Here is a 13,438-nt window from a genome sequence, read left to right on the forward strand (position 1 = left end):
AATATAACTCTCAAATGCTGGAAGAGCTGGTAAGGAAATCTACACGAGTCCTATCTATTCAGTTAGTATATTTAAGGACCTTATCTTTTTTTCCCCTGAATTATCCTTTTTTATCTCTGGTATGGATGATGTGTTTTTGAAAATCATTGAAAACTTCATGAGGTAAATCAGCATCGTCTATCCTTTCTTGAGCTGGAGCCTATGCAAGCTGGCTTTGATTGACCCTGGACTGCTTGCCCATCAATCACAGTCAATACCCAACGAAAACCTAAGCAAGAAATCTCAATAAGATGTGAATTGAGAACCTCTGACTGAGAACTTTGTACGCATTCTGTTTTTAATATTGGACACCTGCAAAAGACATTGTTTAGGTTGTCACTACGTTATTTTGACTGTTACACATCACTTTTGTTCCTTATTTTGACTAGCATGCACTCTTTACATCATTGTAACTATCAGCCAATAATGTTGCTGTTGTCTGATTACCTCACCCTTAAGGGGGGACCTGCTCTTTGTAACTTTAGGTGGGTTGGTGGGAGATTTAAATAAAAGTTGTTGTTGCAGTTCATTTAAAACAAAAATCATACAGCAAATTGTGTTTGCAGTAAATGATTGGGGCTCATCGAAGAGCTTTTAAAACATATTTGGAATTTGGCCTGGTATGGTTCTCCTTGCAAGTTCGAAATTCTTCTTATTTTGAGTAAATGGTCTGCATTTATATACACTTTCAAATCAACGAAGACCTCCCAAAGCTTACAATGTGCTTCACACTTTTCCCTTTTACACGCTAACTAACCGATAACTAATCATGCAAGGCAACTACCTGCTATCGGGGGCATTAGAGATTCAGTGTCTTCCCCAAGGACATTGCGACATATAACACGGAGGAACCGGGAATCGAACCTGCGACCTCTTGATCCCAAGACAGGCGCTTTACCCCCTGAGCTAATGAATCCGTATCAGATTATGAACATATAGCAGGGGTCTCCAACTTGGGTACTCCATAAGGACAGCTGAGGTGATTTTAGTGGTTGACTGAGAGTCTGATTAACACTACTTCCAATAATCAATCTCGTAATAACATAGTAACAACAAAGTAATAACATGATAAGTCTGAAGTTGGTTGTTTTTTTAAATATTTGTATAGGGCGAATATATTATAATATACTTCAATAAAGACCAGGTTTTCATAGGCAGGTCAAAGTTAACTGGAGACATGTTGGACAAGGTCCATAATGGAATTACAATGATCGCATTAGCTCCAGTGCCATTTTAAGCAATATGTACATTTAACTTCACAGATTTTATAAAAACAAAGAATTGACACGATCTCGTTCAGACAATAGCTGGAAAAACTCACCTGGGTCCTTGGCCGCAACATCTTTGGACACTTGTCTGGCCATGGCAGAGAGCTGGGTTTGAAAGCGTCGCAAGGAGTTGTGAAGTTCAGCAATGTCTGCGCTGTGATGTCCGCAGGAAGCATTCATCTTTCCCAGGCCGGCCTTCAGTTCTTCGATGTGAGCAGAGATGGGGTCTATCCTGAGAGAAGTCTTGTGGAATGCGTCCACCCGACCTTCCAAGTGTTGAAATCGACTCAGGTCAGCCAACATCTGCTTGCTGAGTGCGTCTACTTGGTTCTTGAGGTCCTCCACATGGCGGCTAGAGACGTTGGGCAGGTCGACAAACGCCAGCCTCTGTGAACTGTTCAGTTCTGCCTGGCAGCACGTTGCGTTTATTTTAATCATGTCCTGGTTGTACTTGCTTAAGGAATCACTCAGTCCCTTGACAGCACCTGTCAGGCTTAGTACATTATCTTGGACTTTGGTGAGACCCTTCTGGAATTCGTCCATCGTCTTAGAATGGCTCTTATTCTTGACTGATTCTGTTTCGACGCTCTTTAACAACTCCTGGAGCTTGTCTGTATTTGTGCCAACGTCAGTTTGAAGAGCATCCAAGTCATTCCTATAGCGACGCAAATCCTTCCAAATTATATCCATCCCCTTAGCAGAGGATGAGGAACTTCCTTCAGCGACAGTAGCTTCTGAGACTGAGCATCCTGCTGAGCACAACTCTCCGATGGCGTTGATCTTATCATCCAAACCTTGGAGGAGAAACTTATTGTTGTTAACCTGCGCCTGCACATTATCCATGGAGTCGCCAAACATCCCCGGTAAGGAGTTGTTGCTCATCTCCACCAGCATGCTAGTGAACTGGTCCTCCATGCTGTCCAAACGATCGTCTAGAACTTGTCTCACAGCAGCCACTTCTTCCGTGATGATCCGTGTCAGCTTCTCTTCTATGTAGAAACAGTGAGTTTCCGCATTTTGTTCAGACACATTTAAGCGCGCCTCCAATTCTTCAATTAGTGGAATCAAGCCATTTTCCTCCTGGGGCTCGGATAGGTGTATCAGCTCGTTGTCTATACGAACATTCAAGATGCGGTAGGCCTCGGTAATACGGTCGATCTCAACCCATAAGTCTTTGTGGTCGCTATGGTCCTCCTGCTTTTTAATGGGATCCGTCTGCCGCTGAGTTCGCGATGGTCCATCTGCAGCCGTCATATCCACACGCAGAGCGCGGATCTCTTTCCTGAGGTCTGCCTCCTTGCTATCCACCAGTTTGGTGAAGCTGTCTAAACCGAGGTCCCGGCTTTCCTCACAGGTCTTCTGTAAGGTCTGGATCTTGCTGCTGCATGATAATTGTATTTTGTCCAACTGTTCCTTCATGGTCTGGTCCAATTCATTTTTAAGCTTTTCAACTTTGCCGTCAATGTAGGTCTGCACAACATCAAGCTCCATCATGGCCGGAGTCTGCGATTGCGAGGCATCCATCAGGACACGAATTTGTCCCTCGTGACTTGTTATCGTCCCGCGCAGGTCTTCCAGCAACTCCTCTTTGCTTTTGAGTGCGTCGTTAATATCATCTAAGCGGCCTTCAATCTTTTCTATGACCTTGTCTGCAGCCATACCGCCTCTGGACGCCTGGTGGCCATCCAGCACTGCAGGACTTTCCTCAGGTCCTGGGACCACTGCAATGTCCGGTGGCTGCATGTTATTGAAAAGGGTCATCAACATGTTTTTTGTGTCCTCCTGCAGATCTGCGCGTAGGTTGGCGGTTAACCCTTTCAAGGCAGATTGCAAGTCGTGGACGGTCTGTGTGAGGCGCTGAACTTCAACCTCCAGATGGTGCACCTTGTCGTTTGTCTCATGATGGCCCGTTTCTCTGCGCTCTGCCCCTGAGAGAAGTTTACACGGTGAAGCTATGCAAACTAAATATTCCAATAGACATTAAACTGACACAGAAGGAATCTTACTCTGTATGTGTCTATTTGAATGTCCAGTACTTGACGGACCATATGGGTGAGTTTCTTGTACTATCCGATGATCGGGAGTGGGTTTCAAGTCTCTGCACCCAGGTCCTTGGTAGCCCGGACAGCACCGCCACTCCAGCTCTGTGACTTTTTTATGAGAAATTTTGTATGTGGGCCGAAACCGGGTTTTGTATCTGGAAAAGGGTTTATAATCAGCGATACGTTGACAAAATAAATCAGATTTGATTTGTTTTCTATTTTAAAGCATAAAAAAATAGTACTTTTTATAATAAACAAAAACGTATTGTAAATCATAAATAGTATTTTTATGACGAATACAATTTTATTATTTTTAACAATATTGCTTTAGTTAAAATGACTGATCGAAACACATCACTGTTTTCAATCATAAACTTGTATGTGGAGATGCAACATGTTTTGTCGGGGGTTGTCACTGTAAAGTATTTTATTGTGATTATTGTTCAGAGGAGCTTTTTTTAAAGCCTCAGCTCAAAATTGTTTCACGCTGCACTTTTTCCATTGTGCAGCCAAGACAAAAAGCTCCCAGGGAAACAATAAATGACATCACTCCCTTTAGGGCGGGAACATCTGGAAAATTGATGACTGGTTTTGACTTCCCCCATCCCACTACCCTAAATCTGACACCAATCACATTTTTACATGCACAATAAACAAATAGAAAATACGACTTGATTTCGATGTCAGCTCGTTCTCATTTTCATCCGTTACATAACTCACGTCACTTGATGGGGACAGTTGGTCACATAGGGTGGGCAGGGGAGTACCACGGGCTCCTGGAAGCTCTCAATGCTGCCCTGCACAGCACAGCTTACATTCTTTTGCACCACAAAGGCGCACCAGTTCCTGGGTCACAGGGGCAAACGTACAACACATTTTACAGAGCATATGTTGGAGTAGACGAACGATAATAGACAAATAAATCTTGACTTTATAATCTCTGCTGTCCTGATGAAGCAGCATGTGGTTTATCACCCAAGGTCATTCCTGATTGAACTGTCCCACGTTTATGGTCAGATTGGCAACGTTCTATGCTTATCTAGGTTTAATTATGCTCTGAAACATTTGGATAAAAAATAATTCCAAAAGAAATTTTACAAAAAAGATTCATTTTTTTTGTTTACGAAATTACTCAACCTTTAAAGATTTTCTAGCTATGAAGTCACAATTTTTCAAATTACTGTTTAGGGTTGTTTTACACAGATTGACGACATTTTGAAGAATTCTGAGGATAAACATCGCAATTTTTGGCGAGTTCATTTTATATGTTATTTTTTATATAATAAATCCATGTTTGGGGGAATTACTACAAAATAGTTAATTTTTTTCTTGCGAAACAAATAAACCAACTCTGTGGTTGTCACGGTCGCCATGACGACCAGTATGCCACGCCCCCGAACTCAAGCTGAAGCAGATCAGCTGATTGCTGTTCTGCTATTTAAGGCTGGATTTTGGGTTTGGCGGGTGCTGGTTCATTACTCTTATACACAATCCCGGTCTGTTATGCTTGTCCTGTTTTAGTCTGTTATGCCTTGTCATGTTTTAGTCTGTTATGCCTTGTCCTGTTGAGTTCGTGCCGGAGGAACTCTGTATTGTTCTGTTTTGCCTCGGAGTATTGGGCGACTTTTATTTTATTAAATAAAACCTATGGATCGTCAACGCATTTGAGTTCTCCCTTCATGCCTCCTGCCTCCGTTCTGGTCCGGTCACCTTCCACGCCACCACGTCTCGTGACAGTGGTAATATTTCTTTTATAACAACCCAGGACTAAGGGTCAAATCAACCCAAATCATGGATTGGTTGATATCTAACCCAATTGAGTTTTTTTATTTTCCTCATGTTGATGTTTTTAAATTTTTCTCTGGCCTCATGTAGGTTTTAGATCAGAGGATGGTGTAATAATAGTCTGTGGTTTGGAATAATCTGTGGTCTGTGCAGCCCTTTGAGACTCCTTGTGATTAAGGGCTATACAAATAAACATGACTTGACTTGACTAGAGTGTATCGAATACGTTGCTATAGCGATTGCATAGAAAACCAGGGGTCTCCAACCTTTTTAAAGCTGAGAGCAACATTTTTTTATAATTGGTGCGAATGGCTACCAGTTCGATATGCATTTCTAAATTAAAATCTTATTGACGTTTTTTTATTTTTATTTTTTGCTACGCTATTAACAGGTCGTCATTATTAGAGGTTAAAAAAGGCTCAGACAATCACTAAACATAATGCTAGTCAGAAATCACCTTTTTTTTTTAAATCCCAATGACTCATGATACATTTATTGAACCACTCCGGGGGCTACTCAGGTGGTATTTTATTGGAGACCCCCGGTGTAGAGAAATAATTTATAGTAAAATAATAGACCATCCATTATCTGCAACGCCTACCCACAGTAAGGTCGCGGGGATGCTGGAACCCATCCAAGCCGTCTTCGGGCAGTGGACAGCCTGGACTGGTTGCCAGCCAGTCGCAGGTTGCACAAACAGTAATGTAGACCAAATTACATAATATATATATGAAAATAATAATTAGATGAATAATTCACATTAAAGTTTAGAAAAAAACCTGGAGCTTGGGTTCAAATCTGGGCTTTTTTTCCTTGCGCCTTGACGATTTTACACAGGATACTTCGGTTTCCTCCCACATCCCAGAGCTACGCATGCGAGGTCAAATGAAAACTTGAAAACGTCTGTTGTTGGGAATGAGAGTGAAAATGGTTGTTTGTCTCAAAAGAGGCCTGCAATTGACTAGGACTAGCTCCAGTGCTGGCGCAATATTACGCAAAACCGAGGTATTATGAATCAAGTTTAAAAAAAAAAGAGGGAATGAGGAATACACACGATACTAACGTGGGGAAAAATTTGATTTTAGACCAATTCATTTAAAAATACATTAAAAGTGAACAAATATTAGAAAAACACAGTAAAAGTAGGTGAAGAGAAACTATTTTTTGGGTGTGGGTGAACAAAATATTAGCCTAAAAGAAATGCAAATTAGGAAGAACCACAGCACAGTGGCAGATGTACTTGAAAAGTTACTATATTTTCTGCACCAGATAATCAAGGTTGGGTAGGATTACTTTAACTGCATTACTTTCAATTACTTTTGGATTACTCCAATACCAAATATGCTAATAAAGACAAAATAAACTAAATATGAATAGAATTACTAAATTTTGTGCAGGCTTGGGGAGTGACCGAACACATGGAACGGCAAAAATGATGTTGGCAAGCTGTTTGGATTTATTTTTATTTTTTTTCTGTCGCCTTTTATGTTAGTTTTGCCGGAGATCAAAGAGATCAAAGCCAGGATAGAAAGCTTACCACGTGTTGTGAGTCATAATTTTATTCATATTTAGTTTATTTTGTCTTTTATTAGCATGATTGGTATTGGAGTAACCCAAAAGTAATTGAAAGTAATCCAGTGAAAGTAACCCTACCCAACCCTGCGGATAATAATGCACCCCCCAAAAACATAGTCTTTTGTTATATATATTTCATACACAGGGCACACTGGACTTTAAGGCGCATTAGATTACACACAGCAAATGATATACACACCGAACATTGTTTGGACAGAAATCATACTCTGGCGGGAAAGACGCTTACACTTTACCTCTACCATCTGTACCACTGGTACAGATAGCGTATGAAAAGACATCAGAGCTTATCTCATTATCATACTATTTTTACTCACGGCGCCAGAAGCACTGATTTGCATAGTGCATTCTGATAAGTTAAACAGTCTCTCCACTTCTTCAACTATCAGTGTTCTCATTTGCCAGCGTCCCTGCGTCCTAGACGCATCATTTTTGCTGGGGACGCATTGTGTCAAATAAACGTGCGTCCCCGGGACGCAACTTTTTGACACAAAATTGTCATTTTTACCCAATAACATTTTTTTTAAACAAAGATTTACAGCACTCCAAACTTTTTGTCAGGAAGATCCGCCATTGTTGTTTTGGTCTCGCGGTTCGAGTTTCGTCTGCACGCCGATCTCGGCAAATGAGATCTCGTTGTTTCGAGATTACGTCATTGTTGTGGTGGTTGTCGTTGAGGGAAGGTGAAGGCTAAGTATGCCTCCAAAAAAAGTTAGTATTATGTGAAAATCAACACAAAATTGGTAATTTCTTCAGTGTCAGGAATAAGTCGAAACTTAATGCAGAAAGTGATAACAACGGCAATAATTACGGCACGAAAAAACAGTGAGGAAATTCTTCGGAAGATTGCGAAGGCAAGGAAAACACGTGTGTTGAAGCCAACGATTTGACGAAAGAAAACAAACAAAAGAATACTCCTACCAAGGACTTTTCTGCCAAAATAGACTCAATTATATTCCTGGTTACGCTATGATAATAATGGATTGGACCTTGAGAAGGCATTACAACTGTGGCGGGACAGCAAACCACGAAAAATATATGAATTGGAAAATCTGAAGTGATAAGTTGCTTTCTATTACCGATTAATTGTGATGATTAAAACTGCACAAATATATAGACTAATATTTCAGCAATATTATTCTGTATAATGTACAATATTTTTGTGAAGTGAAAAATCTGAAGTGATAATTGCTTTGTATTATAAATTAACTGTGATGATTAAAACTGAATGAAAATATAGATTAATATAATTATTTCAGCAATATTATTTTGAATAATGTGCAATATTGTTGTGAACTGAAAAATCTTGAAGCGATAACTGATTTGCATTACCAATAAACTGTGATGATTAAAACTGAGTGAATGTATAGATTTATACTATATATTTGTCGCCGATTTACAATGTCAACCTCGATAACACTAAATTTTGGGGACCCATAGATCTCTGTTGGGACCCATAGATTTTTGAGCATGCGAGTCCCCGGGACCCATCACTTTTCACAGGTAAAATGAACACTGAACTATGCGTCAGATCCTCTCGGTTTAATATGTGCATAATATGTTATATGTTACATTAAAGAGCTTTCACATCCTCAAAGACTCATTGCCCCTTAGAAACCGCCTTTTTCAACTTTTACCATCGGGCCGACAATTCAGATTTCACAAGGCCTGAACAAACAGACTGAAGGATAGTTTCATCCCCAGAGCTAGCAACAATACTAAAAAACACAGTTTTAAGTGCAATATCCCGGTTCTAAGTACAATACAGCAGTTTGTCGTGCAATGTCCTGGTTTAAATTGCAATATCCTGGTTGTGTAGTTTTTAGTTCAGATGTGAATACTATATATTAGAGTTGAATACTGTATACTTTTTAATTATTATTATTTTTTATACAATATATTTTGCCAACTGGAGTGCAACTCTAAATATGTTGTTATAACCCAGTGATAATAAATGTGACTCTGATTCTGGTCTAGTATTTTGTTGAAAGACTTTCTGTTTCTGTCTTTTGCAATGTTATCGACTCACAGGTGAAGAAGTGGATTCTTTTTAACCTTTTTAACCTATCAGAATGCATTACGCAAATCAGTGACTAAAATAGTGTGATAATGAGATAAAATCTGATGCCTTGTCATACGAGATCGATAGCACTGGTGGTCTGGTGGAGAAGTGTCCTTACTGCCCTGACAATGAATCCCATTGCATACGATGAGATTAAATGAAATGATCTGCATTTATACAGCGCTTTTCAAGTCAAGACTTCCCAAAGCGCTTTACAGTGTGCTTCACATTTCCCAATAGCGGCCGTGCAGCCATGTAAGGCGCTAACCTGCTTATTGGGGGCATTAGGGATTCAGTGTCTTACCCAAGGACACTTTGACATGTAACACGAAGGAGCCGGGATTTGAACTGAGATCTCTTGATCCCAAGACGAGCGCTCTACCTCCTGAGCCACTGCCGCCCCCAATGTGATTTGTAGGATGTGGAACAGCGATGCTTATCAAGTACGGAAGTTAATTGTAAAACATCAAGGACTAACACACACCGTATTCTGCGGTGTATGTAATGCACACCGGGTTATAAATCGCACTCTTATTTTTTATCGCACTTTTATTTTGGGGGGTTTTATGTGCACCTTATAGTCCAAAAAATACAGTAATTATAATGTTATGATCCATTATTATTTTTTTCTTTTTTAATACAAAATTTCGATTAAACCATTTGAATTTATTGTCATCTAAAATTCCCAATGACCTTTTATTTAGAGAATGCAAACACTTGTATTGATTTGAGTGTTGTCCATTTTGTAATCATTTTAATGGCAACAGATGTGGACAACCCACTTGGCGTCAACTACCGAGCACATCCCCCACCATTCTTTTGGGGAGAAACCATTGTAAAGTAAAATAAAGTACAAAGACAAACGGGATGTGGGGAAGAAAAATGCTTTTTCTTTAAAAAAAAAAATTGGCATCTGCGTAGCATGTGCGCACACCAAGTTGGAGCCAAGCAGGAGAAACGCCCTGAGTGAACTTTTTGTCAGGAAAAAAATGAGCATATGAAATAGACTTTACTGACCTGTTTCTGTGCCTGTGCACAACTCCAGCGTGGATATCATCATACGAAGGTGGTGGAGGAGGAAAACCGTGCGTGAAAAAGTTGCAAAACAGCGTGAATAGAGTCCACTGCAGCGCGCCCCGGGCACCCATGTTTTCAATCAAAATAAACGCCATAAAAAATCTTGAAAAGTTATGGCTTGTCTCCGTTACTGTGACATGATCCCTGCGTGGGATGACTGCCTCAAAAAGAAAAGTTAAGATCTACCACTTGAGTGCAACTCCCTTCTTCTGTGACGCGGAGGCTCCACGCCCTCCTCCCAATAAAACAACACAATAGGAGCTGGGGGGCGGGTGCTGATGGGGGATGTCAATGAAATGTAATTGTCGTCTGGGGGCCAGTCGCTCATTAATTAGCGAGAAAGATTTGATCAAGAGGATTTTTGTCGCACTTTCCGCAAAGAAAAACCAATAAAAATTAACACATTCACTTTCTTGAATACCAAAGAAAACAAGTACCGTTTTCTCAGCACTATAAGGCGTGCCGGATTATAAAGCGCGCACCCCCCTCCTACAATAGTATTTTGTCATCTATTTTTCACATCTAGGATGCACAGGAATACAAGCCAAGTTGCATTGATTGTACTGCGCAATAAAGCCCCTGGTATTCCTAGGTTGTCTCCCATCCGAGTACGAACCAGACCCGACCCTGCTTAGCATCCCAAGATCGGGCACTCTGAGCTTGAAATAGCCGTAAAGAGGTTGCCAGTAAACAGATCTTTTGGTCAATCTTATCTCAGGGGTCAGAGCCATCAACAGTACCAAGGCCTGGCAGGAGAACACTCCCAAGTCTGCAGATTTCTTCTTGGCTCTTGGAGTCACAAGTACACCAGTATTTTACGAGGGGGAGACTCCAGGCAAGAACATAGGGAGAATTTAAATTGGAGAGATAAAAAAGGGGCATGTCCATGCAAACTTTTGTATGTTAGTAACAGAACCTGAAATTACTATTTTCAAAAGCTGGATCCTCCTTGCCATTACCTTTCTAAACAACAGGCCTTGGCTGACCCATAACTATCATGTTATTACAATGTTTTTAATATATTATTGCTAGGAGTATTATTGGAAGTTGGGTGAATTGAACCTCCAAAAATCTTTTTAATAGAAAATCACAATGACCCAGCACTGGTAAGCTATCTTCAGAACAGGTCTGCAGGGACCTCAGCGGTCCTTAGGGTGATGCTGGTGCCCACAGGCCCACATTAGAGACCCCTGAGTTAGTGCTATGATTGATTAGACTAAAATGTCACTGACCAAAATCGCAGAATATGTTTTGCAAAGGGAATTGAACCCAGGTGTCTGTGGTGAGAGCAACACCATCAAACCACTAGACCCTAGTTATACAGATGTTGTACAAAAAGGTGTTTGAGTTTATCTCACTATAACACTATTTTACTCATAGGGCCCGAAACGAATGCTAGAGAATGGAGAAAACAAAAATTCATCCTGAAAGATATCAAAAAACGCAAAAAAGCACGATGAGGTAAACTGTTATTTTGTGTATTTGATGATGAATCGGATTTTGAAGGACATTAAATAAAGACATCTTGGTATCCTGTTCATAGTTTACTTTATTGATAAATTGTTTTCGTCATGGCTGCACATATTCAACGTTTGTCACTTAAGATACTTGGTTTCAGCTGCCAAAATGTGAAACAAAAATGTATACTGATTTTTGATTTAAAACTTTCTACATTAACACAGGAGTGTGCGTTATACACAAATAAATACGTTCTGTTTTCTACATTATCTAACACTCCTTTCTGGCACTTATAGTAAAAGTTAATCTGATAATAAGATAACACGAATGCCTTTTCGTATGTAATCCGTATCACTGGTGGTCTATTGTTGAAGTTTTGGCGCTCTCACCGTCGCAACCCATATTCTTTTGCCCTTGCAATGTTCGTCAGCAATGTACTGATTGATCAATCATTGCACAAATAAACCATAATACCGGAATACAGCGTTAATTTATTTTGAGGATGAGATCGCAAGGTGAAATTGATGTTTGGCGGGGACTAAAATGATCGGAAATGCATACAAAATTTATACATGTAACGCGTACATGGTTTTACGAGGTCTACCTTTATACTTCATTGAGTCTCAGAGGACAGAAAAGCGGACTTACTGGCACTCGGACTTGCAAAAAAAAAAAAAAAAACAGTTCCTACTCCATAAGGCAGTGTTTTTCAACCTTTTTTGACACAAGGCACACTTATTTTCATGAAAAACATTTGAGGCACACCGTCTGTAGAAAATGTTTAAAGATGAATTTACAGTACCAGTTTCATGTTGTTGATTTTTTACTTAAATTATCATGTCGGCAAAATGACTATATAAACTATAAGTATAAGCACTTTGGTACATTGAAAGGACTGTTGTAAAGGGCTGTGTAAATAAAGTACTGTAAAGTTAAAATTAACATTTTTATCATCTATTGTGGTCACCGTGGGTCAGGAGGTAAACCAATTCATTCATTCTGTTTAATAATTTTGTTATGATTTGGGATTGTATTACATTACATGTTTCATCTGTTTTCAAGTTTTACTATATTTTTATCAAATTTTTCTAGAAAAAATAACAAACTAGAAATGAGCAAAAAAGATTTTCTAGTGGAACAAAATATGTTTCACTACGCTCTAACTCTTTCAGTCTTTTTTTGGTAAAACATCAACATAATATTCATGTTATGATTTTTACTTTATTCCATTTATTTTATTATTTTTTGCTGTAAAATGTTAAAAAGCTTCATTAAAAACAAAATAAGTGATCAATATATGTACCTGTCTGTCTCATGAGCAGATATTTGCTTTATAAAAGGAGAGAAAGTAAATGCTGCCACCTACCGGTATGGGCGAATGTTACAGCAGGGCGATCAATGGCAGAAAGCTATGTTTTATTTAAATACTAATAAAATACTAATAAAATACTAATAAAATACTAATAAAATTATAAAATTGGGCAATTTCCCGTGGCAAACTAGACAAGGTCTCACGGCACACTTGTGTGCCCTGGCACACTGGTTGAAAAACAATGCCATTAGGCATTGCCAACCTGATGTGGAAAGTTCCTTCCCAAAATAGGCGCTAAGTCAATCGTGTGACCGCAATGTACTTGCTTGCTTGCTTATTGCTCCAGCGAAGGTCGGGGGGTCCCGTCCCTGTGCGTTGAGCCGACCAGATGAACCAGGTTTTTCCAATGCTGGCGGTCTTGTGCCAGCTGTTCTGCATCCTCTACGGCAACTCCGTGTTGTTGGAGGTCGCCCGCAACGACGTCGAGCCATCGAGTGCGGGGTTTCCCTCGTGGTCGTCTCCAGCCTGCGGCCTTTGGGTCAAACTGGAGAATGGCTCGTGTCGGATGGTCTGGTGGTAGACGAAGGACATGGCCAAACCAGCGGGTGCGGCGTTGTGCGACCAAGGAAGATGCTTGGGGCTGGCACGTGCGGGCTCTGAGCTCTTTATTGGAGACTCGCTGGGGCCACCTGATGTTCTCGATGGTTCTGAGAGCTCTGCTATCAAAACCATCGATTCTTGTGGCCAGGGTGTCGTTCAGGGGCCATGTTTCTGAGCCATAAAGCAGGATAGGGAGTACGGC

General features: G+C 40.2%; 1 protein-coding gene across 1 annotated transcript in view; it reads right to left on the reverse strand.

Moving 5' to 3' along the window:
* The window catches only part of emilin2a (elastin microfibril interfacer 2a), a 35,327-nt gene extending 25,267 nt beyond the window's left edge, over positions 1-10,060 (reverse strand). The window contains exons 1-4 of the mRNA XM_088326318.1: positions 9,807-10,060; positions 4,070-4,195; positions 3,314-3,504; positions 1,361-3,235 (exon numbers count right to left, since the gene is read on the reverse strand). Coding sequence (XP_088182444.1) covers positions 1,361-3,235; positions 3,314-3,504; positions 4,070-4,195; positions 9,807-9,961 — 2,347 coding nt within the window. The 5' untranslated portion in view covers positions 9,962-10,060. The remainder of the gene's footprint in view (positions 1-1,360; positions 3,236-3,313; positions 3,505-4,069; positions 4,196-9,806) is intronic.
* Between the last annotated feature and the right edge of the window lie 3,378 nt (positions 10,061-13,438).

Source organism: Urocampus carinirostris, chromosome 1 (assembly GCF_059441175.1).
Source record: "Urocampus carinirostris isolate Australia breed hairy pipefish chromosome 1, RoL_Ucar_1.0, whole genome shotgun sequence".
Classification (NCBI taxonomy): Eukaryota; Metazoa; Chordata; class Actinopteri; order Syngnathiformes; family Syngnathidae; genus Urocampus; species Urocampus carinirostris.